Below are 24,911 nucleotides of genomic sequence, written 5' to 3'. Positions count from 1 at the left end.
TACTATAACAAAGGGGTGCTTTAATATTGACCTGGCATCGCAAGAGAAGATATCAGCAGCTGATGACATCAATTCACACATTCTCAGTTTTTAGTGTATTTTTGCACATTGGTTTGGTTGGGCAATCACGTTGGGCTGTTATTCTGGTAACTAAGTATGTAAATAACTATATTAATCCTTATAAGGTGCAATTGTTGAAATCAAACTTTTGTGCATTTCAGAAACACTTGTAGCTGCTAAGGTTTACTCATTATGGCCTTATGATTGCAAGTTTATAGAAAAACAACACCTCCATCCTTACACACAGCACATTTGGCCTACATTTTCATGTTTCAGCAACATTAGGGATGTCACGAAACCAGAAATTTAGTACCAATACTAGTGAAATTCTACTTCTTTAATTTATAATTTGACAATGCAGCAAAAACAAAAGAAAAAAACCAATAAAAAGTAAAGTAAAAGTATTTCACAATAAGGCTATTTTATTTTATACCAGCAAGAAGAGTGGGATGGTGCATTTAAATAATATAAAGTCTTTATTGTTATATAAAACAAAATAAATTTTGTGAAAAAATAACACTTTATGTTGGCATAGCATTTCTACTACAGTGCCCAGTTTTTTGAAAAAAAAACCCCCCAAATAAACAAACAAAACAACGCAAAAAATAAATAGCTAAGAAAAGGCAATTATGAGGTCTGAATTTTCAGTTATAGTTTACAGAAAACCACAAAGGCTGTTGCACAAACAGCATTATAGTACTGTATCTAAACAGGAAATATGTCAATGAGTCATTTTGGATCTGTGTCATGCTACTGATACACTCCTATTTTCATCAGTCTAGATGTCCACATTGCTCATGCATTGTTTGCAAACATACACATGATCCGAAGCACATTTTCGTGCTTCTGGTCTATGAGTTTCTACAGAAAGTATGGAAATATGTAAACTTAACAAAGGTGAAACAGATCATCTATTCCCCTACATCAGTGCTACTACTGAACACAGCCTACAAGCCTTTTAGAGTGGTGTGTGTTCATAAAACTTTTTAGAACCATGTTTTCATTTTCAAAACATGGAGTATCACTATTGTTGTGATGGGCAGCTTTCTTCAAATGTGTTCCTGTATGATCCCCCATACTCACATATGTATTCTTATGTAAACGAAATGCTTCCCATGTACGAGTGAACTCATGCCCAAACACGGATATGGTATGGACACCAATGGTGGTTCATGAGACACTCTATGTATTGTTTACACTCAGCTCACACATGCACACTACATGCTGACAGGATGAATGGTTATGTCAGTAGAGTACTTATATTTTAGACAGCACCCAGATCACCTTGTTAGCCTTTGTGAATGTTGTATTGCTACAACAGATGCAGCTGTCACAATTGACTAATAAGGATAACATTACCATTTAAAGATACAAATTAATTTAATTTTGCTACTTAAAATAAACAGCTGAAATTATCTCACTCTTAAGTCCTTGTGCAGATCTGAGTTCTTGTCTTTAAGCAACACTGTCTCCTAAAAATTATGCTCCTATGCAGCTATATGAACAAATTGGATTACATTTTTGTCTGGAAAATAATCCCTGGGTGATTATGTTTTTGTTAGGAACAATCAGTGCATGTTATGTTCTATGCAACTTATTTTTTGAATGAATGTAACCTGTGCTGCAAGAAGGTGTTTGTGGTTGGTGGCAACCAAATAAGCCCAGTACTGTCATACTTCAATTCAGAACAGAGTTTAACTTTAGGATATGTTTGTGTGTGGATATGTTCAGGTAACCAAAGCAATGTGTAATGTCTTAATGTCTGTGTAAAGCAGATATAAACTTGAGTTCTGAAAATGAAGAAAAATCACCCAGCCAAATTTCAATGATTACAAAAAGTTATAAAGTATATAAACATAGTTTTCAATATATAACCATAATAACTATGTGTTGCATCACTGTGATGTTGTTTTGTCCACATAGATAAAACTTTCTCTTGTAAAGCCAATTATGCAATGTTGTAGCTGTCTAAAAACTGCTTCTGCATTCCCTCCTCTGTCTTATTGTTATTCCAGACATGTCTGAATTTGCTGAGCTCACCTCTTTTGTCAACCTGTGACATAAAAGCGTAAAGCTAATGGAAAATTGTGTTCTTTAAAGGCTGCTACAAATCTAAATATTGAATAAATAATATTAGATCCTTTTTCAACAACCTACCCTAAATAACATATGATAATATTATATAAGCTTAAAAAGGCTGCATTTTAGGTATTAGCCTAATTGAAATTGAATACGGTTTTTAAGAAGTTCCATGTAGTAGCTCTGGCATGCCATTAATAAACTGTCTAACTCCACAAAGCATTACTACATATTTCACAAACTTTTTACCTTTTCAGCAATCTATTTAGTCAGACCTTGGTCTTTCACTAACCCTAACCAACTGCAATGAGTGCCTAATCAAATCCATAAAACTGAATAAAGCATCAATCAAACCGTTATACTACAAAATTAAATATTTTGTTGATATCTCTAGGAAAATTGAATTTTAAGATTTAATTGACAAGTTCAGCATCTAGTATTTGAAACTTGGTATTTATATTTGTCAACATCTAATTTTTTAAATAAAAATCATAATAAAGTTACACTTATGTTCGCCATACAAATATATTTGCATTAGCAATTTATCTGAAAAGAAATCCAATTATTATATGACAGAGTTGCTTCAAGTTGGAAGTATTCAAAAATTTCATTGCAAAAACTTAGAGGCACCGTTTCCATAAAGGGCTTTTAGTAGTTGATGCAAAGTGTATCCATTCACAACCAATTTTTTCCCTACAAGTTCCATCTGTTCTGTTGCTTGCACTTGTCAATGGCAGAATTACAATTCTTATAGCATTAGTTACCTTCTTTTTCTCTTTGTGTAAATTATACTTGTTATTGCCAGAGAAATCACATTCTGACACATCCAATGGTACCATTGTAACCATTACAAAACAAGAACCTTAATCTTTTCATATTTTTACTATCATTTTGGTACTTAAGAATTGGTTTTTGTGACATCCCTTGTATACAAGGTACCCATATATCACATGGTACAGCACAAAATCATTGGAAAGTAATCAAATGCAAAAAAAATAAATAAAAAAAATAAAAACACATACAATTAAGATGAAAAAAACCCCACAGCAACTCAGATAATAAACTTCACCCTGCTTCCTGTACAAAGTTATGGAGAGACTTAGTGGTAGCTTTCTCCCCAGCTCTACTCTTTTCGTACAGAGCACCTCTAAGTAAAAAAAAAAAAAAAAATCAATATAGCAAAATTTAAAATGTACACATCTTTAGCTAATGAAATTATTTATGTTTGACAAAATCTGGTAAAGAAAATAAATTAAGGCATGCACATGATAATGTCAAATCTTGAAATATCTATTCTTTTATGGTTTGCTTTTTAAAAATAATAACCCTGCACTGTTAGAAGATCTTCCTGTTAGGAAGAAACAGATCACTCACTCAATCCTCTGAAAAAAGGTAGCTGCCAAAATAAAATTCAAACTCACTGGAATAATATTGTAATATGCCCAAGCATTTAAAGGCCCATATTTACATTTTCGTGTTGTGTTAGAGCTTTAAAAGGCTGATATTTACATACATGTTCATACTGATTCAGCCGCAGTGCAGCAATACAAACAGCAACACTTACAGACAGGAGTGCTTCTTTGAAGAAATTGCACATATTAAGGTAAAAAAAATGAATATTACCATTCACCGTTCTCAGATCCCTTCCTAAAGGAATACTGTGGTTTAAAAAAATGATATGTATAAACAATAGAATACCATTAGACAAGACACTCTCTGTTGGTTTGTAAGGTGATGGTGATGCATCAGAGTGAAGCAGTAAGCCAGAGTGAGCTGCGGTTCTGTCACATTAAGGCTTTGAATAAAATATCATAGCTGAAAATCTGCTGCTCCTTCCAAGATAAACCAAAAGTAATGTTAACTTGAAGTAGTTAGGCTGGTACAGACAAAAGACATGCAGCAATTCACCTATACATACACTCTCTCACGCTCTCACACAAACACACAGTTCACTTTGAGCAATTTTTTATTGTCCCTTTTAGATTTTTTCTCCTTTTCAAAGTTTGAATTTTCCTTTTTTCCACTTCACTATGTTTTCTTGGCAGCATTACATGATGTACATATTTGCCCTCACCCAGCTGTGCCCCCCTCCTCCTCTCTGCCACGATGCCTCTGAATGGATGGAGTGGGCACTAGGTAGATAGAGAGGAGCTGCAGGTCTGGAAGGAGATTAGGGTGGGAGTTGTTGGGGCAATTCAGTAGTCTACGATAGGGGCAAGCTCAGGGTGCAGGTCCACTGTGATGTTCTTATAGAGGCTGCTGAGTGAGATGTGGGGGCTATAATGAAGGTTGTTGAGGCCGTCCAAGTGTTGACGCTCTTTGGAATACCTCAGCAGTTTATACCTAGAAAAACACAGTGACAGAGTTTATTATTTTGAATAAATATTATACTCCCTGTACTATTTATTTTAGGATTTGGCCTCTGTACTCCCCCACATCGACTTTTTTAAATGAAACAACCAAGATCTGAGCAAAGCCAAGACTTACAGCTTTAATTCAAGGGGTTTAGCTAAAGTGTGGCATTAACTATTCATCAATTACAACCAATATTATACACATACATTTTTCTTTCATAAAGAAAAAACAAAAACAAAAAAACAAACAAAAATAATTACAACCAAATTATGTTTTTAATACTTAGAGTAAAATCCTTGCAGTCAATGACTGCATGAAGCCTGAAAACCAAACATTCTCGTTTTCCTCCCTCAAGATGCTTTCAATGGGCTTTACTGCAGCTATCATGAGCTGCTGCGTGTTCGTGATACTTTCTGCCTTTAGTCTTGTCTTCAGTTAGTGAAAAGCTGCTCTACCGGGTTATGATCAAGTGGGCCAATGAAGAATAGAACATTTCTTGGCTTGATAAGCTCTTGGGTAGGTTTTGCTGTATGTTTTGGGTCCTTATCAATCTCAAATATGAAGCAGTGTCCTACCAGTTTTGCAGAATTTGGCTGAATCTGAGCAGAGTATGACCCTATACACTTTAGAATTCATCCTGCTATTTTTATTAGTAGTCAGGTCATAAATAAACACAAGTGGCTACCAAATGCTCGCGATACCATGTCCGACAGATCATGTGTTATGCTTTGGATCATGAGGTTTTCTTTCCTTCTCCGTACTTTTCTCTTCCGATCATTTTGCTACAAGCTAATCTTGGATTTATAAATACAAAAATGTTGAGTGAGTTATAGTAAAATTATTTTAAAGGAGCAAAATACTCCATTCTTCATTATTTTTAAATTACTTTAAGTTCTGATTAAAGAATATTTGTACTAGGTAAATGTGTATTCAATATTATGTTAACAAAAAATATTAGTTTTCTTTGTTTACTATGATATTTCCAAATAAGGGCATCCAACCTTTGGCAACCAAATGTAGGAAGGGGGTAACAATGCACCAAGGCACAACATTTACTAATTCAAAAATTTGAAATTATGCATTGTAAAACTGGAATGTTGATTACAACCTAAAGTTCAAACTGTGACTCCCAGAACTTGTTGGTGTAATTTATTTAACAGTAGAGAGTGCCATAGACCAAATATATGTTCTTGACTGTCGGGACCAGTTTACTGACTTTCACCTGCTAGCGGAAGATAACGAGGTGGCATTAATAAAGCGCAATTGAACTTGAAATCTGCTGTGTGGGACTAGAAATTGTGGTAAACAGTTAATTGATAACCTCCAAAAAAAGACAGAGGCAGGTGGGTAATTATCTGTCAAGCTTATAATGAAACAACTGTAACATGTTAAGTATTATTGGATCTCATGCTTCTTGTGTAATTGGTATTTGCACCACGTTGCTAAAATACATACACTGAAAGCTGAAATGGTAACAGGACAGTGTTTGTAAAGTCACATTATTGCAGTTAGTAGTGACTGTGTACTGCTAAACTTTCAGCAGCTCTGTGTCTCTTCTGTCAACCTGCTGTCTCCTAACAGTACAAAGTCTAGCTTGGAAATTGTAGCCATGCCATGTTTTTTCCCCACATATAACAGAAAATTTTTATGTCACAACATGAGTTATGCTCAAAGGGAAATGGTTTAAAATTACTCTTCATTTTAGCTATATTTATAAGTGTATCTACACTTGATGGATTTAACAACTATTTTCTGTATACAGGACAGCAGATCACCTTCAAGGACCCACCACTTCTACATACACATACATACTACACTTACTGTACTTATCAGAACAAGTTTAGAACCTGTGTGTGAGCTTGCTCTGTGCCGAATCTTCGGGAAGTATAAAGGCGAGTGAGTGCTTTTAATCAATGATGTTGATGATGTTTCTATCACTTAACTGTAGTCGAGTGACTGAACCTTTTTATATTAGATGCCTGGGTCCTTTTCTACCTACTGGCACTCAAAGTGCTTTACACTGCTTCTTATTCACCCATTCAAACTCACATTCACACACACACACACACACACATACCCCGATGGGGGAGCTGCTCTGCAGCTGGCCAACACTCACCGGGTGCAACTAAGTTGGGGTTCAGTGTCTTGCTCATGGACACTTCAACATGTGACTCTCCAGTTGGGGATTGAACCAACAACTGTGATATTGGTGGACAACTGCTCTCCCTTGCTGGGCCACAGTCGCCCCTAATATATTGCCCCTATATATCAAACTATCCCTCCTGTGCACGGTGATCGTGCAAGGAGATCAAGCTGATTTTTACACGTGTGGCCGCTTCTCACTCCAGTAATCTCCCGCTGTGAGTTATATGTCTGAAAGGCCACTTCAGACAATGCCTGAGGCTGCATTCTTCTAACATGTCTGAAACAGACTTGATACTCATTCCAGGAATATGAGAGATCCTGTCCTTATCCTTTGTAGAGTCACCCGGGGACTGGATCCTATCCCAGCTGTCAAAGGGTGAAAGACAGGGTACACCCTTGACCAGTCTATCTCAGGGCCAACACAGAGACTTACAAAGAAAGACACCCATACAACTGACAAGACTGTAATAGCTGAACCATACACAGAGAATTTAATTTTGTAAAAGTTATATTACGTCATAAAGGTCAATCTCTTAAGTCTAGACAGCTCTTTTTCATTTTGGTTTTGGTGAATTCTTGAGTTATTAGTACAGTATAGTTTTTGTAAACATGGATCATTTATGCACTAGGTATTATTCAGATATTAGGAAACAGAAAATGAACGTTTTGTTTGTGTTTTCTGATTTGCAGCGCATTTCCTTTTCTTTGTGCTTTTATATTTCTACAAGCTTTGTCCCGAGGAGCCACCATAGTTAGAGAGACAGAGACAAAACTTGGAGGAAATTTTTTGTGCATCACATCATCTGACTAAGTCAAAATAAACATAAATTAATGAGAGCAGCTGTGTGGTAGATTGAGATTTAAAACTACTATTCATCACAGACACCAGGACCCCACCCCTGGTCACTGAAAAGAAAAACTGCGTGGGAGTTAGAGTTAAACACACTGTATTCCCAACAATCTATTTCTACTTATTGAGTGCCAATAGGTATAAAAGCGCTATGTAAGTGCAGACCATTTACCATCTGTACTCACACTGCCAAAAAGCAGACCTGCTCCTCAAACCGCAGTTGCTCAGGTTGCAGTTTGGCCTATTTAATGCACAACCAGACTGGGGCTGAAATCTGTCCAAAATGCTAGAGTGTCTGCCAAGCTTTACATAATACTCAGCTGTCATGTTACAATACAGTTTAACTATTGATCAATATAAAACCCACACAGAGTGTAGAATGTAACATCAACCATTCACACACGTCCTCTTGGTTTACACAATCTTTGGATTATGTAGTGTTCAGCAGGTGTCTCTGCTGTCTTGCTGATGTTGAGGTTCTCTTTGGGAGTGACGAGGACAATAGGATCAGGAATGAGTGCATGAGAAGGACAGCTTAAGTTAGTGTATATATTTTGGAGATAAAGTCAGAGAGGCCAAATTGAGGTGGTTTGAACATTTGCAGAGGAGAGATTGAATTGAATATATTGGTAAAACAATGCTATGGTTGTAGCTGCTTTGCAGGAGATCTAGAGTAAGGACAGGGAGGAGATTTATGGATGTAGTGAGAGAGGACATGAAGGGAGTTTGTGCGAGTGAAGAGGGTGCAGAGGACAGGGCTAGATGGAGGCAGATGATTCATTGTGGCGACCCCTGAAAGGTAACAGCTGAAAACAAAAAGGCCCCTGTATTGACAGGGAAAGATTGTACAGTACAAAACAATTATAACTTGTTATGTTTACTCAAATTACATTTAGATTTTTGCTATTTACTTCTGGTTATTTTTACACAAGTATTTTTACTTGTACTTTAATTTCACTGCATTAACAGTACTTCTACTTGAGTAAATCAACTTAATACTCTTTTTACCTCTGTTTTGAAAAGAGTGTGTGGTCAAAGAACAGCAGACAGAAATGGGAATGAGATTCGAGTCCGAGTTGAGAACTATACATTTAAAAATGAACAGCAGTGAATTTTATGAATTGAATTTCATTGCAGGATTGTGGAACCTATACATAATTTCAATGATTTCCACAAATCTAACAATGTGGGGAATTCCCACATTAAATCAATATTTCATTGATTTAAATTGATTTAATGACAACCCACTTTGTCTTGACTTTCCTTCTCTCTGCGTTATTCATCCCTCTTTTGTTGTAGTGCCTGTCACTAGCACATACACCTCGATTTCAATCATAAAAGGATGCAAATATAACTGGATAAAATGTAATTCTTAAGAGTTTTAGTTATTTGAAAAATTACAATGTTTATTATTATTATTATTTTGTGCTTTAATATGGTGTGATGAGGTACATAATGAAAATATTTTTTTCTCTGCCACAAAAAAGGGGATGACACATAATTAGTGATAAAACATCATGTGTTTTTTAAGAATTCTCAAGACACGGTCAAGTTGAAGAATTGGGTATTGGGGGGAGGGCTACATCATCATACTGATGAGCCACAAATTAATCTTGGTGGTTTCAATAATGTAATGGAGGACAAGGGTCAGAATGGCCACTCGATAAACTTGTAACTTTATTTGTTAAGCGCTTTAAAACAACTAGGTTGACCAAAGTGCTGTACAGCTTAAAAACATAAAATAAGAAGTATACAATAGCATAAAACATGTGCAGACAGAATAAAAGAATAACAGACAGAATAAAATAACAAACATATAAAATAATAAAATAATGTCAACTCAGACTGTGTTAAAGGCCAATGAAAACAAGTGGGTTTTAAGAAAGGATTTAAAAACAGGCAAGGATCAGGCCTGTCTGATGTGCAAGGGCAAGTCATTCCATAGTTTTGGAGCATCCACTGCAAAAGCTCGGTCTCCTCTAAGCTTACGTTTAGTTTTTGGTAAACAAAGAAGCAGCAGTCCGGCTGATCTTAGCAACCATGGTGGAACGTATGTATCCAGAAGCTCAGAGAGGTACAGTGGGGCAGCTCCTATTAAACGTTTAAAATGTATCCTAAATTGCACAGGCAGTGAAATGAAGATAAAATGGGAGAAATGTGCTCATATTTTCGAGTCCCGGTTAAAAGATGTGCTGCAGCATTTTGGACAAGCTGCAGTTGAGAGACTCAAACTGACTTTCGCAAAGATAAAGTGCATTACAGTAATCCAGCCTGGTGGTAACGAAGGCATGGATTAAGGTTTCACAATGCTGCTTCAAAATGCCAAAACTATTAAATGTCGATTATTAAATATCAGATCTCTCTTTTTCTAAATCTCTGTTAGTAAATGACTTAATAAGCAATTATCAATTTAATTTATTTTGTCTTAATAAAACTTGGTTGCAGCAGGAAGAATATGTCAGTTTAAATGAGTCAACCCCCCAAGTCATATTAATTATCATGTTCCTAGAAGCACAGGCCGAAGTGGAGGAGTAGCAGCAATCTTCCATTCTAGCTTATCAATAAACCCTACACCTAAACATAGTTATAACTCATTTGACAGCCTTAGTCTTAGCCTTTCACACCCAAACTGGAAAACTCAAAAACTTCTATTCTATTTGCTATTGTGTACCGTCCTTAAGCCTCTTTTTCAGAGTTTTTGATTGAACTTTCTGATTTTCTATGTGATTTAGTGCTTAGTACAGATGAAGTCATTACAGTGGGTGACTTTAACATTCATGTAGATGCTGACAGTAACTGCCTGAGCACTGCGTTTAATTCATTAATAGATTCAATTTTTTTATCCCAAAATGTAAATAAACCCAATCACTGTTTTAGTCAAACCTTAGACCTCGTCCTTACGTATGGAATTGAAACGGATAATTTAACAATATTTCCTCTCAACTCTCTTCTCTCTGACCATTTTCTAATAACATTTGAATTTACAATAATGGACTAAACAGCAGTTAGGAAAAAATTCCACTATAGCAGAAGTAAAAAAGCTTTAAACAAATTTTAAGAAACGATTCTTTCATCATTTGCTTCACCATATGTCAATACATTGGAAAGTAGCCACCTTAATGTTACTCCTGGACAAGTTGATTATCTTGTTGACAGTTCTGCAGTCTCACAACATACAATACTTGATAGTGTAGCCCCTCTGAAAGAGAAGGCAGTAAACCAGAAGAGGTGATCTCCATGGTATAGTACGCAAACACGCAACTTAAAAGTTTAGGACTGTAGCCAGGTTGACTAAGAGCCATAGTTCTGTTGAGCCTAGTATTCCCTTAACTAAGCAGCAATGACTTTATGACTTTCTTAATGAATAAAATTGTTGCAATTAGAGAAAGAATTTACCAGATCCTTCACACCCAAATATTACAGATAGATCTTCACGTACAACAATGCTAGAATCATCAATAAGGCCCCAATCCCTGTTAGACTACTTTTTACCCATAGATCTCTCTGAGCTAATTTCAATTATTACCACATCTAAACCAACAACCTGTCTGCTAGACCCTATTCCAGTTAGACTGCTCAAGGAAGCTTCACCCTTAATAAATACTTTGTATTAGATATCATCAGCTTTAGAAACAGGCTATGTACCACAGGCCTATAAGGCCTATAAGGTAGCTGTAATCAAACCACTACTTAAAAATCCCTGTCTTGACCCAGGTGTTTCAGCTAATTAGAGACCAATATCTAATCTCCCCTTTATTTGTAAAATCCTTGTAAAAGTAGTTGTAAAACAATTATGTGACCCCCTGTACGGGTATAATTTGTATGCAGACTTTCAGTCAGGATTCAGAGTTCATCATAGTACAGAAACAGCACTGGTTAAAGTCATCAACGATCCTCTCTTGGCATCAGATAATGGGCTAGTCGCTATACTTGTTCTGTTAGATCTTAGTGTTACATTTTATACCATTGATTACAACATTTTATTACAGAGACTGGAACATGAAATTGGGATTAAAGAAACTGCACTAGGTTGGATTAAATCTTATCTAAAAGACAACAATTTGTTAATGTTAATGATTAATCTTCCATGTACACAGAGGTTAGCTATGGAGTTCCACAGGGCTCTGTGTTAGGACCAATACTTTTTACTTTATATACGTCTCCTTTAGGCAACATTATTAGAAAGCACTCCATAAATTTCCATTGCTATGCTGATGATACCCAGCTATATCTGGGTATCTATAAAACCAGATGGAAAAAATCAGTTAATCAAGCTTCAAGCACAGCTACAAGACATAAAGGCCTGGATGTCCCACATTTTTTACTTCTAAACTGAAGTCATAGTATTTGGGCCCAAAAATCTCATAAATGTAATGCCCAACGATATCGTTATTCTAGATGGCATAAGTCTGTCCTCCAGTACTACTGCAAGGAACCTTGGGAGTTATTTTTGACCAGGATTTGTTCTTTACCTCACATATAAAACAAATCTTTAGAGCATCCTTCTTCCACCTACAGAACATTGCCAAAATTAGGAGCATCCTGTCTCAAAGTGATGCCGAAAAACTAGTCCATGCATTTGTTAGTTCTAGGTTGGACTACTGTAATTTCCTATTTTTGGGATGCCCCAGTAACTCCCTAAAGAGCCTGTAATTAATCCAAAATACTGCAGCAAGAGTGCTGACTGGAACTAGCGAGAGAGATCATATTTCACCATCACTAGCTTCTCTCCATTGGCTTCCCATAAAATCTATAATAGAATAAAAAAATAAAAAATAGAATTTATGCTTCTTACATATAAAGCTCTGAATGGTCAAGCTCCATCATATATAGAAGACCTCATAGTACCATATCATCCCAGTAGACCATTCGATCTTAGGATGCAGGCCTACTTGTGGTTCCCAGAATTTCCAAAGAACAGTAGGCAGAGCCTTTAGCTATCAAGCTCCTCTGCTGTGAAACCAGCTCCCAGTTCAGATTCGCGAAGCAGACACCCTTTGTACTTTTAAGTCTAGGCTTAAAACCTTCCTTTTTAATAAAGCATATAGTTAGTTATAGTTATGCTGCCATAGGCTTAGACTGCTGGGGGACCCACCCCCCCAATGCACTGAGCTCCTTTCCTCCTCTTGACCATCTCTCCTCTCCTCTGTCACCACTGTATGTCATTAACTCTGTGTGTTCTCTCCCGTAGTTGTCTTTGTCCTCCTCTGTCCCCTTCTCTCTGTCCCTTTCTGCAGGAGTCCCCCGGCTTTGAAGCTGTGTGTTTTCCAGTGTGCAGCTACTGGTCCTACCAACCTGCTCGACGTTTTGTTGTTGCTTTTGTTGCTCTTTTCTTTTCTCTCTTCACTGTCCACTCACCCCAACCGATCAAGGCAGATGGCCGCCCACCCTGAGCCTGGTTCTGCTGGAGGTTTCTTCCATTAAAGAGATTTTTCCTTTCCACTGTTGCCTAGGTCTTGCTCGAGGGGGGAATGTTGGGTTCTCTCCATACATCTTTATAGTCCTGATTTTATTTTGTAAAGTGCCTTGAGATGACTTTGTTGGGAATTGGTGCTATATAAATAAAATTGAATTGAATTTAATAGCTGAATTGAATTGAATTGCTATGTGAGAATGGGCTTGACTCTAACCAGCTGCCTCAGGTGAAAGAAATTAGACTAGAAAAAGACTGGATATGGCTTTTAAGCTTCAGGTCAGTATCCATTTAAAACCCAAGGTTAATAATTTCAGATTTGGCGTATTAAGCCAAGGGACCCAAGTCCCACTAGATGAGTTACTTCCCAACACAATAACCCCAGTCTTTGAGTCATTAAAATGTAAAGAGTTAAGAGCCATCCAGGCCTTAATGTCCTACAAACATTCAAATAGTAAAGTGACAGAGAAGCCATTCTTCTTATTGAGGGGAACATAGATCTGACAATCATCAGCATAGCAGTGAAATGAAATGCCATGTCTTCTAAGGTTGGAGCCCAGGGGCAGGAAATGCAAAGGAAAGAGGATATGGATATCCTAAATCCTAAATAGGCTAGCCTAAAATAGAGCCTTGTGGAACCCCAGTGGAGAGAGGAGCAAAAAAGTTCTATCTTTTTAAGTAAGACCTGAACCAATTAAGAGCTAAGCCCTTTATACCGACCCACTGTTCTAAGCAGGAGATTAAGATATAACGGTGCACTGTGTCAAATGTTGCAGTTAAATCAAGTAATAGAAGGACCACACAGTCACCAGAATCAGAGGCTAGAATGTCAGTAAGCACACGCAAAAGAGCAGACTCAGTACTGTGTTTCATTCTAAAACCAGATTAGAAAGACTCAAGTAAATTATGCTCATTTAAAAATGCTATTATCTGACTATAAACAATTTTCTCTAAAATCTTTCATAAGAAAGGGAATCTGGAGATAGGTCTAAAATTCGCAAGAACATTGTCGATATAGCCCAGGTTTCTTGATAAAAGGCTGAACTATGGCATGTTTAAATTTTTTGGGGACAACCCCAAAGGTTTGACTGCCATTTATAATGGTGAGAACAGATGGCCCTAAAGTATGACCCCCACACATGGGCTTTGTGGGGGTCATACTTTTGTGGTTTGGTTTGTGGGTGTTTACTTTTAGCTTTTTTCACTGTGGGGCTACTACGTCCAATACAGTCTGGCAGGTTGCGTGAAAAAAGCTGCTGAGCTCCTCTGTAAAATTGCCCATGAACTCAGGGATGACATAGTTCTGACTGAAACGGATTGAAAATTGAGCAGCAGAGGAGGGGTTAATAACACGAGATAGCTGAGCAGGAGCACAACTTTTAACCACGTTACAAGGGAAGGAAATGTTAAAAACCACAGGCAGATCAGTGTCACAAACCTCCAGATTAAAAACAGGCATGCCAAAACCAGATCAAGTTTGTGTCCACACTCTTGTGCAGGTCCAATTTCAGACTGCACCAAATTAAAAGAGTCAATAACATTTAAAAAGTCATAAACCATAGATTTGTCTGGGTCACACACATTGATATTAAATTCACCAACAAGAAGAACACATTCATATTTGGGAGCAACTAAGTTGGGGTTCAGTGTTTTGCTCAAGGACACTTCAACATGTGACCAGAGCTGGGGATCAAACCAACAATAGCGGGATTGATGGACGACTGCTCTACCTCCTGTACCACAATATTTTGTTGGAAAAATGTGTAAATTTATTATAAGAACAGGTGATTGTAATGGTTTGGCCACCCTATTTAAAATAAATTAGGGGGCCAACACTTTAAAACCACTTCTTCAGCTCTAGAGCTTCACCATCCCGCCTACCTAGCTTTAGGTTCTACAAGGAGAAAGCATCTCCACCTCTGTTGCTAAATGCCGCATGCGGTGGTTCCATGGGAATGTTCTAGGAATGTTTGGCCCTGCTTCTGATCTTAAAAACCTTCAGAGACCCTCAGGGATTCATGTAGAGAAAACTAAGCTCAATGCAATTTTTTCCCCTAAATGTAACCATAAATTCTTAATATTAACCATAAAAACAGGATGTTCTGCCTGAGTTCTAGTAGTGATCACTGACGATCACCTGAGAATTATGGACTACATCTACTCAATGCTCTGGGTATGGAGATTTGCTCTATATCAACAGTGTATGTTGGTGGGGGAATAAAAGAAACCGATCCTGACGTTTCTTATTATGCTACCAGAATCTTGTCTTGACTACTATGCCCTATAATGATCTGATAGTGTTATCAGCATGCACAGTGAAATCCTTCCAGATGATCTAGAATGAGGCAGCAATTCTAATTTCTGATCAGCCCCAAAAGTCATACCACTGATCACATCTCTACAATGGCTAACAGAACAGAGTTCTTGACTCAAAATCATTAGCTCAATACTCCCACAATCCCCCAGTGCAGGAGGTACAGTGTCAGTTTGAGTATACAAAATATGTTGAACTTCATTATCAACATTATCAGCATTTGGACAGGATGGATTTGTGCTAGGTATTGCTTTTGCTGTTTTGGTAAACAATAAATGGATATTAGATTAAATGTATTGTGTAAATGACAGTGCAAAATGGAAAGGACAACTTGTTTCTTCTTTAGCAGAGACCTTTTATATGTTCTTACCTCCCAAGAAACTGCACCTCTCCCCTGTGATGATGAGGAATTGACTTGTATTTGCCGATCTCTCCCTCTGGACGCGTGACATTAAGACCAGCATAATGAACCCTGGGGAGAAACAAGGCTGCATTCCTATTTGAAGCATTTAAGCAATATATTCATATAGCCAACCTCAAATCATTTTTATGTGCTTTAGCTGAACTGAATTTTGAGCTCTAAACAAGTCTAGAATGTGCTTAACCTGCAAGGTTTGGTCAAAAATAATACATGAGGTGGTTGGGCATGGCATAGCAGAATCTATACCATGACCAATTTGTCTCTATCATATGAGAGGTATATTTGTTACAATGCATTTCTCAAGACTAACACAATGCATACAGAGGAAAGTATGAAGGGTATTGTAAGGATCATTAAATTTCAATATCATTACTATGCGTTTGGAGTGTTGTGTGATTGTGGACAGTAATGATGGGATCATATTCTTGACCATTCATGTTTATCTTTTTTTCTATATTATTTATTCATTTTATACTTATAAGCTGTACACAGATATAGATGTTTTAGTATGTTAGTTAAATGCTGAACAAATAAAACCTCACCACATTCACTTTTTGCTACCATTCCATTTGGCTAAAAATAATTCCTTAAAATTTTCAGCTCTAATTAAACCTTTATAAAAAGTTACATAGAGAGCACCTGACATTTTATTTAGTAAATTGGATAGTACAACCAACTTTCCGGTGGAAAAGCAGCTCTAGTGTCTGTTAGTCTGCAGTCTGGACTGGTTAGTTAACCTGTGCCATAAACCTTTTATGGCCTTCTATGGTACCTTTTCCCTATTTTCTATTAATTTGAAACAGTCTGAATATTTTGTGCACATGTCTGCATAGTGGCGCTCTCAAGTTTTAGTTGATGCAAATGATGTGATCTGGATACCAAGGTAGTTGTCATTGTTCACAGGGTCCAATAATCACTCATTGACGCAACATACGCAGCTTTCTTCCGCAAGCTAATTTTCAGTGCTCTGTAGTTGTCATACAAAGATTCTATTTTAGACCTAATCATTCTCCTGAAGAGCAATATAATAAAATTAATTAACTGATGTAACAGGTATGACTTCTCTTAGTCCCTCATTGACCACTTGAGTAACCAGGTTAATAACCAGGTTGCTCAAACAAACCTTTTTAACAGAGAAACAAGTTTACATACACTCAGAGACCTAGTTACCTCAAGTCCACATATAAATACTCCTTTACCACTGACTTCTTTTTGAAGCATGGCTCACAGATAATTTCTGAATCATTGGTGGAGCAGGGGAAGGCTTCTGGGGCTCAAGCCTAGAATCTTTCTCAAAGAGCTAGTAGAGCAACAGTTTTATTACTTTGGAATCTCCATTTTACAAATTCTCCAAAGTGCCATTCATAAGAAAAAGATCCCCTAGCTGTGACTCACAGCCCATTTGGGCTTTTTTAAATGGTGGTGATCATTTGTGGCGTTACCTTTCTGGTCACATCACCACCTATTTCTACCATGCACGCACTTGTTTGAAAAAAAAAAAATCCAATCAACTTATGTGGCTGTGATCATTTTTATTCAGCCTTACTGTATAGTGACGGAAAACAATTCTTTCTGACTTGTCTATATTTGATTTATTTTTAGCCACGCGTTCATGACGCTGCAGAGTGATAGCTGGAACACAGTGCCCAACTCAGTGGGTGAGGACCAACCCATGGTCCGATTACTTTCAAACAGCTTGTTAACAGATTGTTAACAGGAGTTAACAATCAAGTGACACCAGTATCTGGACTTTGGTGAAATCCCCAATTGTCCAATCCAGAGCAATATGGGCTATTGCTATTGTGGCTATAAGAAGCTTCTTATAGCCAAAATTAGAGGGGTGGGGTAAAGACTATTTAATATTTAATAGCAATATGCAGCAGTTAGGCAAAAATTCCACTATAGCAGATGCTTAAGTGAAAAAGCTGTCAACAAATTTAAAAAAATTATTCTTTCATCATTTGCTTCACCATATGTTAATACAATGGAAAGTAGTCTCCTTAATGTTATTCCTGCACAAGTAGATTATCTTGTTGACAATTCTCCAGCCTCACTACGTACAATACTCGATAGTGTTGATCCTCTGAAAAAGAAGGCAGTAAACCAGCAGAGGCGATCTCCATGGTATAGTTCGCAAACACGCAACTTAAAACAGGCAACACGAAAGTTAGAAAGGAAGTGGCGTTCTAGGAATTTAGAAGAATATCATTTAGCCTGGAAAAATTGTTTAAAAATGTACAAAAAAGCTCTCCGTGATGCCAGAACAACATATTATTTGTCATTAATAGAAGAAAACAAGAACAATCCCCAGTTTCTGTTCAGCACTGCAGCCAGGCTGACTAAGAGCCATAGTTCTGTTGAGCGTACTACTCCCTTAACTCAGCAATGACTTCATGACTTTCTTTATGTTTAAAATTGTAGCTATTAAAGAAAAATTTCAACAGATCCCCCCCCGAAATATTACAGATAGATCTTCATGTACAACAGTGCTAGAATCATTGGTAAGGCCCCAATCCCTGGTAGACGGCTTTTACCCATAGATCTCTCTGAGCTAATTTCAATTATTACCTCATCTAAACCAACAACCTGTCTGCTAGACCCTATTCCAACTAAGCTGCTCAAGGACGCATTACCCTTAATAGATACGTTCATATTAGATATCATCAATCTATCTTTAGAAACAGGCTATGTACCACAGGGCTATATGGTAGCTGTAATTAAACCACTACTTAAAAAACCCTGTCTTGACCCAGGTGTCTTAGCCAATTACAGACCAATATCTAATCTTCCTTTTATTTCTAAAATAATTGAAAAAGTAGTTGCAAAACAATTATGTGATCAGCTTCATAGGAATAATTTGTATGAAGACTTTCAGTCAGGATTTAGAGTTCATCATAGTACAGAAACAGCACTGGTAAAAGTCACCAACGATCTCATGGCCTCAGATAACAGACTCATCTCTATACTTAGATCTTAGTGCTGCATTTGATACCATTGATCACAACATTTTATTACAGAGACTGGAACATGAAATTGAGATTAAAGGGACTGCACTAGGTTTGTTTAAATCTTAACTATGTGATAGACTTCAATTTGTTCATATTAATAATGAATCTTCCATGCACACAAAGGTTAACTATGGAGTTCCACAAGGCTCTTTGTTAGGACCAATACTTTTTACAAGCACTCTATACATTTCCACTGCTATGCTGATGATACCCAGCTATATTTACCTATGGAACCAGATGAAAATAATCAGTTAATAAAGCTTCAAGCCTACAAGACATAAAGGCCCTGATGTCCGACAATTTTTTACTTCTAAACTCAGACAAAACTGAAGTCATAGTATTTGGGCCCAAAATCTCAGAAATATGATGCCCAACCATATTGTTACTTTAGATGGCATAAGTCTGGCCTCCAGTACTACTGCAAGGAACCTTGGAGTTATTTTTGACCAGGATTTGTCCTTTAACTCACATATAAAACAAATCTCTAGAACAGCCTTCTTCCACCTAATATATATAAGTAAAAGACCCATGATAAGAACCAGTTTGTTGGCTTGGCCTCATACATTTAAAACAAAGATTAAACTTATTTTTATTATAATTCACTTTTTTTTTTTAAAGCAATATTTATGGAAATAGCACAATTAACCATTTTCTTTCATAACTGCCTGGATTGGCAGGAATAATTTGTTGTATATGCCATCAGCATAAATGCCCTGTTAGAAGAGGAATATCCCAGGGGGCTTTCATTGAGGCCCCCGGTGAGGAACAGGATAAATTATTTGCATGCAAAAAATACATCTTTGTTTTCAACTTTGTTTAACTTGACTCTTACATGGAATTTACCAACCAAAGGTGCTGAATGAAAAAGTAAATACCCCATTTGTTTTCTGTGTGCACCCAAAACATCTATTTTCCTCTTGCCACCATAGCTGAAAAATCTTCTAGGGGACTGAAATAATCACGGTAACCCAAAGAGATCAGGAAAAAACTAAACTTTTTAATATATTTATATTTAATAATTTCAAAAATAAAAAATACTTCCATACTGATTTAAGCCTCTTCTATGAGAAACTCTTCTTCAATTATTAGACAGACTTCTGTCCTGTCCTGTCAGTAACCCCAACCCTAATAGTCCAAAACTAAAAGTGCTAACAGCCCTTAACTCAAAAATGGGGGAGGGCTGCTGGTGGCAGCAATGACCTATTGTTCTGTGCTAGTTACTGGAGAAAGAAAACCTGATTGGAAATTTCAGACACTTTTATTTTTACATTAAAATACAATAATATCTAATTAATGAATAAACTATCAAAATGGAGAGAGACCACCACCACCAAACAGTCCATTCTGGTGCAGGGAGACAGCCACCAAGTTTCAGCCTATAAAACCCTTTGAAATATGACAGAGAAGATTCTCAGTCATCCAGGTTTCATTATCTGATGATTAAATCATGTCAACTGGACCTCTTTCTTTGTGGTTTGAAATACAGTAAAGTCAGACACATTTATATTTTTTACTAAAATTACTTAAAATAAAATAAAATCTGAGTCTACATTGTCAAACAATGTAAATGACAGTAATGTTTCAGCAACTATAAGGAGAAACTGAATTATTATGCTGCTAAATAAAGTCAGACTTTTCCTGCTGAAAAACTTGACTGAAGTCATGCAGTAAAAGTCCTGAAAGCTCTGCACTTAAACTTTTTTAAGTCATCAAAAGCTTGCACTGCTGCCTCAATATTTAAAGTCAGTGTAACTTTTTTGTGGTAAGAGATGGGTTAGTTGCTTTCTCCTTTTTACACTGGACTGTGAATGTAGAGGATGCCTATGAATGTAGAGGACAAGTGAAGAACTAGAGGATTGTCTGCTAAGCATAGTAACACTCCACACATTAGATCCAACTCTTCCATTTCAACTATCAGACATTTGATTAAAAAATAACTTAAATTACTTCTGTTACTAGTTGATAGTTAGTTTATCATATCATTATTATCTCCACTGCTCATTTTTCTCTCCCAGAAGGATAATTCCCCTTCATTTTCACCATCTGGTTTTCATTCTTTCATTAGACCTGTTTGTTTACACTGAATCATATGCTTCTTGCAACAGGTTGAGAGTTAGGGCCCTATTAGGCAGGTCTGCAACTGCTAGTGTCATTGCAAACTTTGCACAGTAAGTGCTGTACAAAGTCCCCCTACTGGCCTGGGGCCCCAAGCAGTCACCTGGCTTGCCGGATGGCATGGAGTGCCTACTTTTATATGGAACACTACAACCCAGAGACAACCAAACAACCAACAAAGACAGACATCTACGGACAACAGCAATCCAAAATTTATAGGTTACATGTCACAAGGAAATAAAAGAACTCAGCTAAAACTTGGAATTTGCTCACAAATACATACATTACTTTTACTTTTAAGTCTAGGCTTAAAACCTTCCCCTTTGATAAAGCTTATAGTTAGTTATAGTTATGCTGCTATCGGCTTAGACTGCCAGGGGGACCCAACCCCTGATGCACTGAGCTACTTTACTCCTCTTGATCATTTCTCCTCTCCTCTCACTCCACAATTGTCACCACATTATGACATTAACTTTGTGTTTTTTCACCCGTAGCTGTGTCTCTCTTTCTCTGTCTTCCTCTCTCTGTCCCTTTCTGCAGCTGTCCCAGGCTTTGGAGCTGTGTTTTCCAGTGTGCAGCTACTGATCCTACCATCCAGCCTGATGATTTGCTGTTGTTTATGTTGCCCTTTACCTCTCCCTACTTTCCACTCACCCCAACTGGTCAAGGAAGATGGCTGCCCACCCTAAGCCTGGTTTTGCTAGAGGTTTCTTCCGTTAAAGGGAGTTTTTCCTCTCCACTGTTGCCTAGGTCTCAAGGCGGAATTGTTGGGTTCTGTCTATTCTGTCTATACATCTTTATAGTCCTGACTTTATTCTGTAAAGTGGCATGAGATTACTTTATTTATATAGCACCAATTCACAAAAAAGTTGAATTGAAAAACTTAAAAGCTGTTTGAAAAACCACTCAGCAAAAAACTTCCTCACAAAAGAAAAAGAAAGAAGTGCAACAATCTGATTTTCTCCACCCATCTGACCCATTAAAGACTTCACATTTTACTGTTCTGACATTTTGGGATCACTCTTAAACAAAATACTTCAGTCAACATTGAAGAACTCTAAAAGTGGGGGAAAGGGACTGGAAGGCAGAAAATGCAGACTCAAAGTTCAATTTCAATGATAAGTGAGTGAAGGATGCAACATCCTTTTTCAGACAAAAACATTTGAATACCTCATTCTGGCCAAACTATAAATCGAAGGACAGCTGTACTTACATAATCCTATCATAAAAGGGTCATGTCAGCCACACTATAAAACACATATCCCCCACCATTCTCACTTTGTAAATGCACACACAGACCTTACTGTCCATGGATTTAAATAATAAATTGCTTCCGCATTGTTCCCCTTGTTCTGTTACATCATTTATGAGTTTTTCACATCTACCCTATGTTTCCTTACTCCCACCATGCTTACACACTTAAGCAGATATAATTTTTTGCCACTTGCAATAAGTTACATTTTACAATCAAACAATTGCTTAAAGCAGTGCCATGGAATTTGCATGGCTTAAGAACCCAGACAAAGCTAACTAATGAACTAAAATCAATCACTCAGTAAAATTAACTAAATGCTAAAATATGGTTCTAACAGAAAGCACACTTGAAACCCAATTTACAACATATTAATGATGCAGAAGGATGATTTATCATTTATGTATAACTTAAGCATACAACATTTACACTTGCCAACATTCATGGCCATAACAATGATGATCCACCTTTTTTAAAGAGTTTTTTCACAACTACAGTGGATTTTTCAGCTTTCAGACCCTTATCCCTATTTTTTTATGTTGCAGCCTAATACTACAATAAGAAGAATTATCACTGGAGGAAAAATCATAAATCTTCTTGGAATCCCATATTATTAGACTTCAGTGGAAGTCAGTATGTAATAAATAGAACTTATTATCAATGGTATAAAGAACAAATATCTTATTGTCATTGTGTTATAAACTAATTGTCCTAGTAGGAAAACCATTAACTTTTTAAAGACAAATCCTCAATTCCTGTTAAGGGGTAGGACATTCCATTTCCTGCATTTATGATTTGCTGCAGCTCTCCTTTTTTTATTTGTTTTAGTTTTTTTAATTTGTTTTCTGACTTGCAGCGTGTTTCGTTTTTGTTTGCGCTCTTATATTTGCAAGTGCTTTGTCCCTAGGGGCCACCATACCTATGCCCCCAACTGAAGATGTTTTAATGTAAATGCCATAATAATCCATTCACACAAATTATTCTCTTACGATGACCTGTTCCCTCACCTGTGCAGATGACTGAGTAGGAATGCTGACATATATGAAGTTATAGTTGTGATGTTCATGGTGCAGTTTTTCTGCTGTCAGCCTTTTTGTCTAACAAGGCTGCGCACACACACACACGCATGGCCCACTGTTGCATGTGAAATGGTAATGTCAGCACTGCCCACAGTTGCATTTGTGTTAACTATGTTAACTAGTGACTGTGTCTAATAGCTAATTTCTATGAATATATTTAAACATTAGCTGCCTGTATGTTACGCTAACCATCACATTAGTTAATAATTAAGCAAATTCTGTTATTATCTATAAGCAGCCTCCACTCTAAGAGTATTAAAACTTGAAACTTTTACAGTAGATTAAAGTGCGATAAATTGCTATTAACTATAGACAGTCTGCAATTAAAAATTTTAATTGATTGACAGCTCTATTTAAAGTAATTAATATATGAATATAGAAATGCCTTTGTCATTATTTTGATCAATTACTCTTTACCACAACAACACCTTTATTAATTAGTTGTTTTATAATTTTTATTTAGAATGTGTATCTGCAACTGTTCAATAAAATACAGTGAAATAAAAATATTTAACTGATTTATAGTTAGATAGAAAAGTAAAAAAAATTTAAATGGAAATACATCAAGTATAGTACTTGACTAAATGTAGTTAACACCGCTGCAAAACACAACCAACAGATGAACCAGGGATATTTTTTCATTCCAAACATTCTTCCTTGTCAGAGGAAGACAAATTTTTAAAATCTGTAGTTCAACTGACATAACCCCTTTATGCTACTTTTAAACTTCAAAAAGCACTGCTACACTGTGGTCTTAGTAAGGTTTATGTTTCATAATCTTGGTTCATCTGTCATGCCTGTTAGCATGCATCTCACCCATATTCAGCCATATATAATCAATTGTGAAAAACAAATACATTGGTGGCACCACTTTAAACAACTTATAATTATCAAGCATGTGTCAGAATACTTTATGCATTCATTGTATTGTGCCCCCTAAAGTGGAATTATATTTATGGGCAGAGATGGGAATTATGGGTAACCATAGGCCACAGAGGCTCGCAGAGGCATTGACGTGCACATCTCCCAAAACTCAACACGTTGTGTGTAGATGTGCATTGGACTAATTAGATAATGTTGGAACAGAAACCGCACCTCAATTATTTTAAATAGGGTGGCCAAAACATTAGAACCACCTCTTCTTATAATGCACTCCAGTACGACTAAACTACCCACTTTGGCCTCAATAATAAACACATAGTGGAATTATCACCTTTCAACCTAAAAACTCAGAAATTATAAACTTGTAAAAGTAGAAATTATGTCAGAGACACCGTATTGCATTGCATTAAATTGCACAGGTGGTAATAAAGTTATGCCGGATCAGTGTATATTTTGTTTATATATTCAGTCTTTATCATAATAATTTTGTTTTCAGTGTGTTTTGATAAAAGGCTAGACTTTTATTAGAAAGCAAAAGGATCCCACTGTTATGTTATGAGATGTGTATTTCAACTTATGACTTTGTTTCCAACAAGGAGAATTCCTTCCTTTCCTTTCCTTAAAAAAAAAAGGAAAATAGGAAAAGGCTGGACAGAAAAAAACAGCTATATACTGTATAGTATATACTATAATTCACATGGGACAAAAGCTATTGGGTTAATGAAAACTGAAATAGTTTCACAATTTTGGTCTTTAAAATGAACACTCCTGCTATCTCTGAAAATAATTATAGCTTTATGACAAAAAGGACAGGACACTGTAGTTCTCCACGTCTATCAAATAAATCAAATGCTCATTTGAGAAATGAATGCAGAAAACAAGGTAGCTCACATGCTTTGTGTGTTCTCTTCTGTGAAATTTAGCTCAGTAGACCACAC

General features: G+C 36.7%; 1 protein-coding gene across 4 annotated transcripts in view; it reads right to left on the bottom strand.

Annotated features, from left to right (window-relative positions):
- The window catches only part of b4galt6 (UDP-Gal:betaGlcNAc beta 1,4- galactosyltransferase, polypeptide 6), a 42,789-nt gene continuing 17,878 nt past the window's right edge, over window positions 1-24,911 (bottom strand). For 3 of the 4 annotated variants that reach the window (XM_067512663.1, XM_067512662.1, XM_067512665.1), the window contains exons 8-9: window positions 15,587-15,688; window positions 1-4,482 (exon numbers count right to left, since the gene is read on the bottom strand). In XM_067512663.1, coding sequence (XP_067368764.1) covers window positions 4,335-4,482; window positions 15,587-15,688 — 250 coding nt within the window. In that variant the 3' untranslated portion in view covers window positions 1-4,334. The remainder of the gene's footprint in view (window positions 4,483-15,586; window positions 15,689-24,911) is intronic. The other variant, XM_067512664.1, reaches the window with a different exon arrangement.

Source organism: Channa argus, chromosome 8 (assembly GCF_033026475.1).
Source record: "Channa argus isolate prfri chromosome 8, Channa argus male v1.0, whole genome shotgun sequence".
Taxonomy (NCBI): domain Eukaryota; kingdom Metazoa; phylum Chordata; class Actinopteri; order Anabantiformes; family Channidae; genus Channa; species Channa argus.
This window is presented reverse-complemented; position numbering and strand designations above follow the sequence as displayed.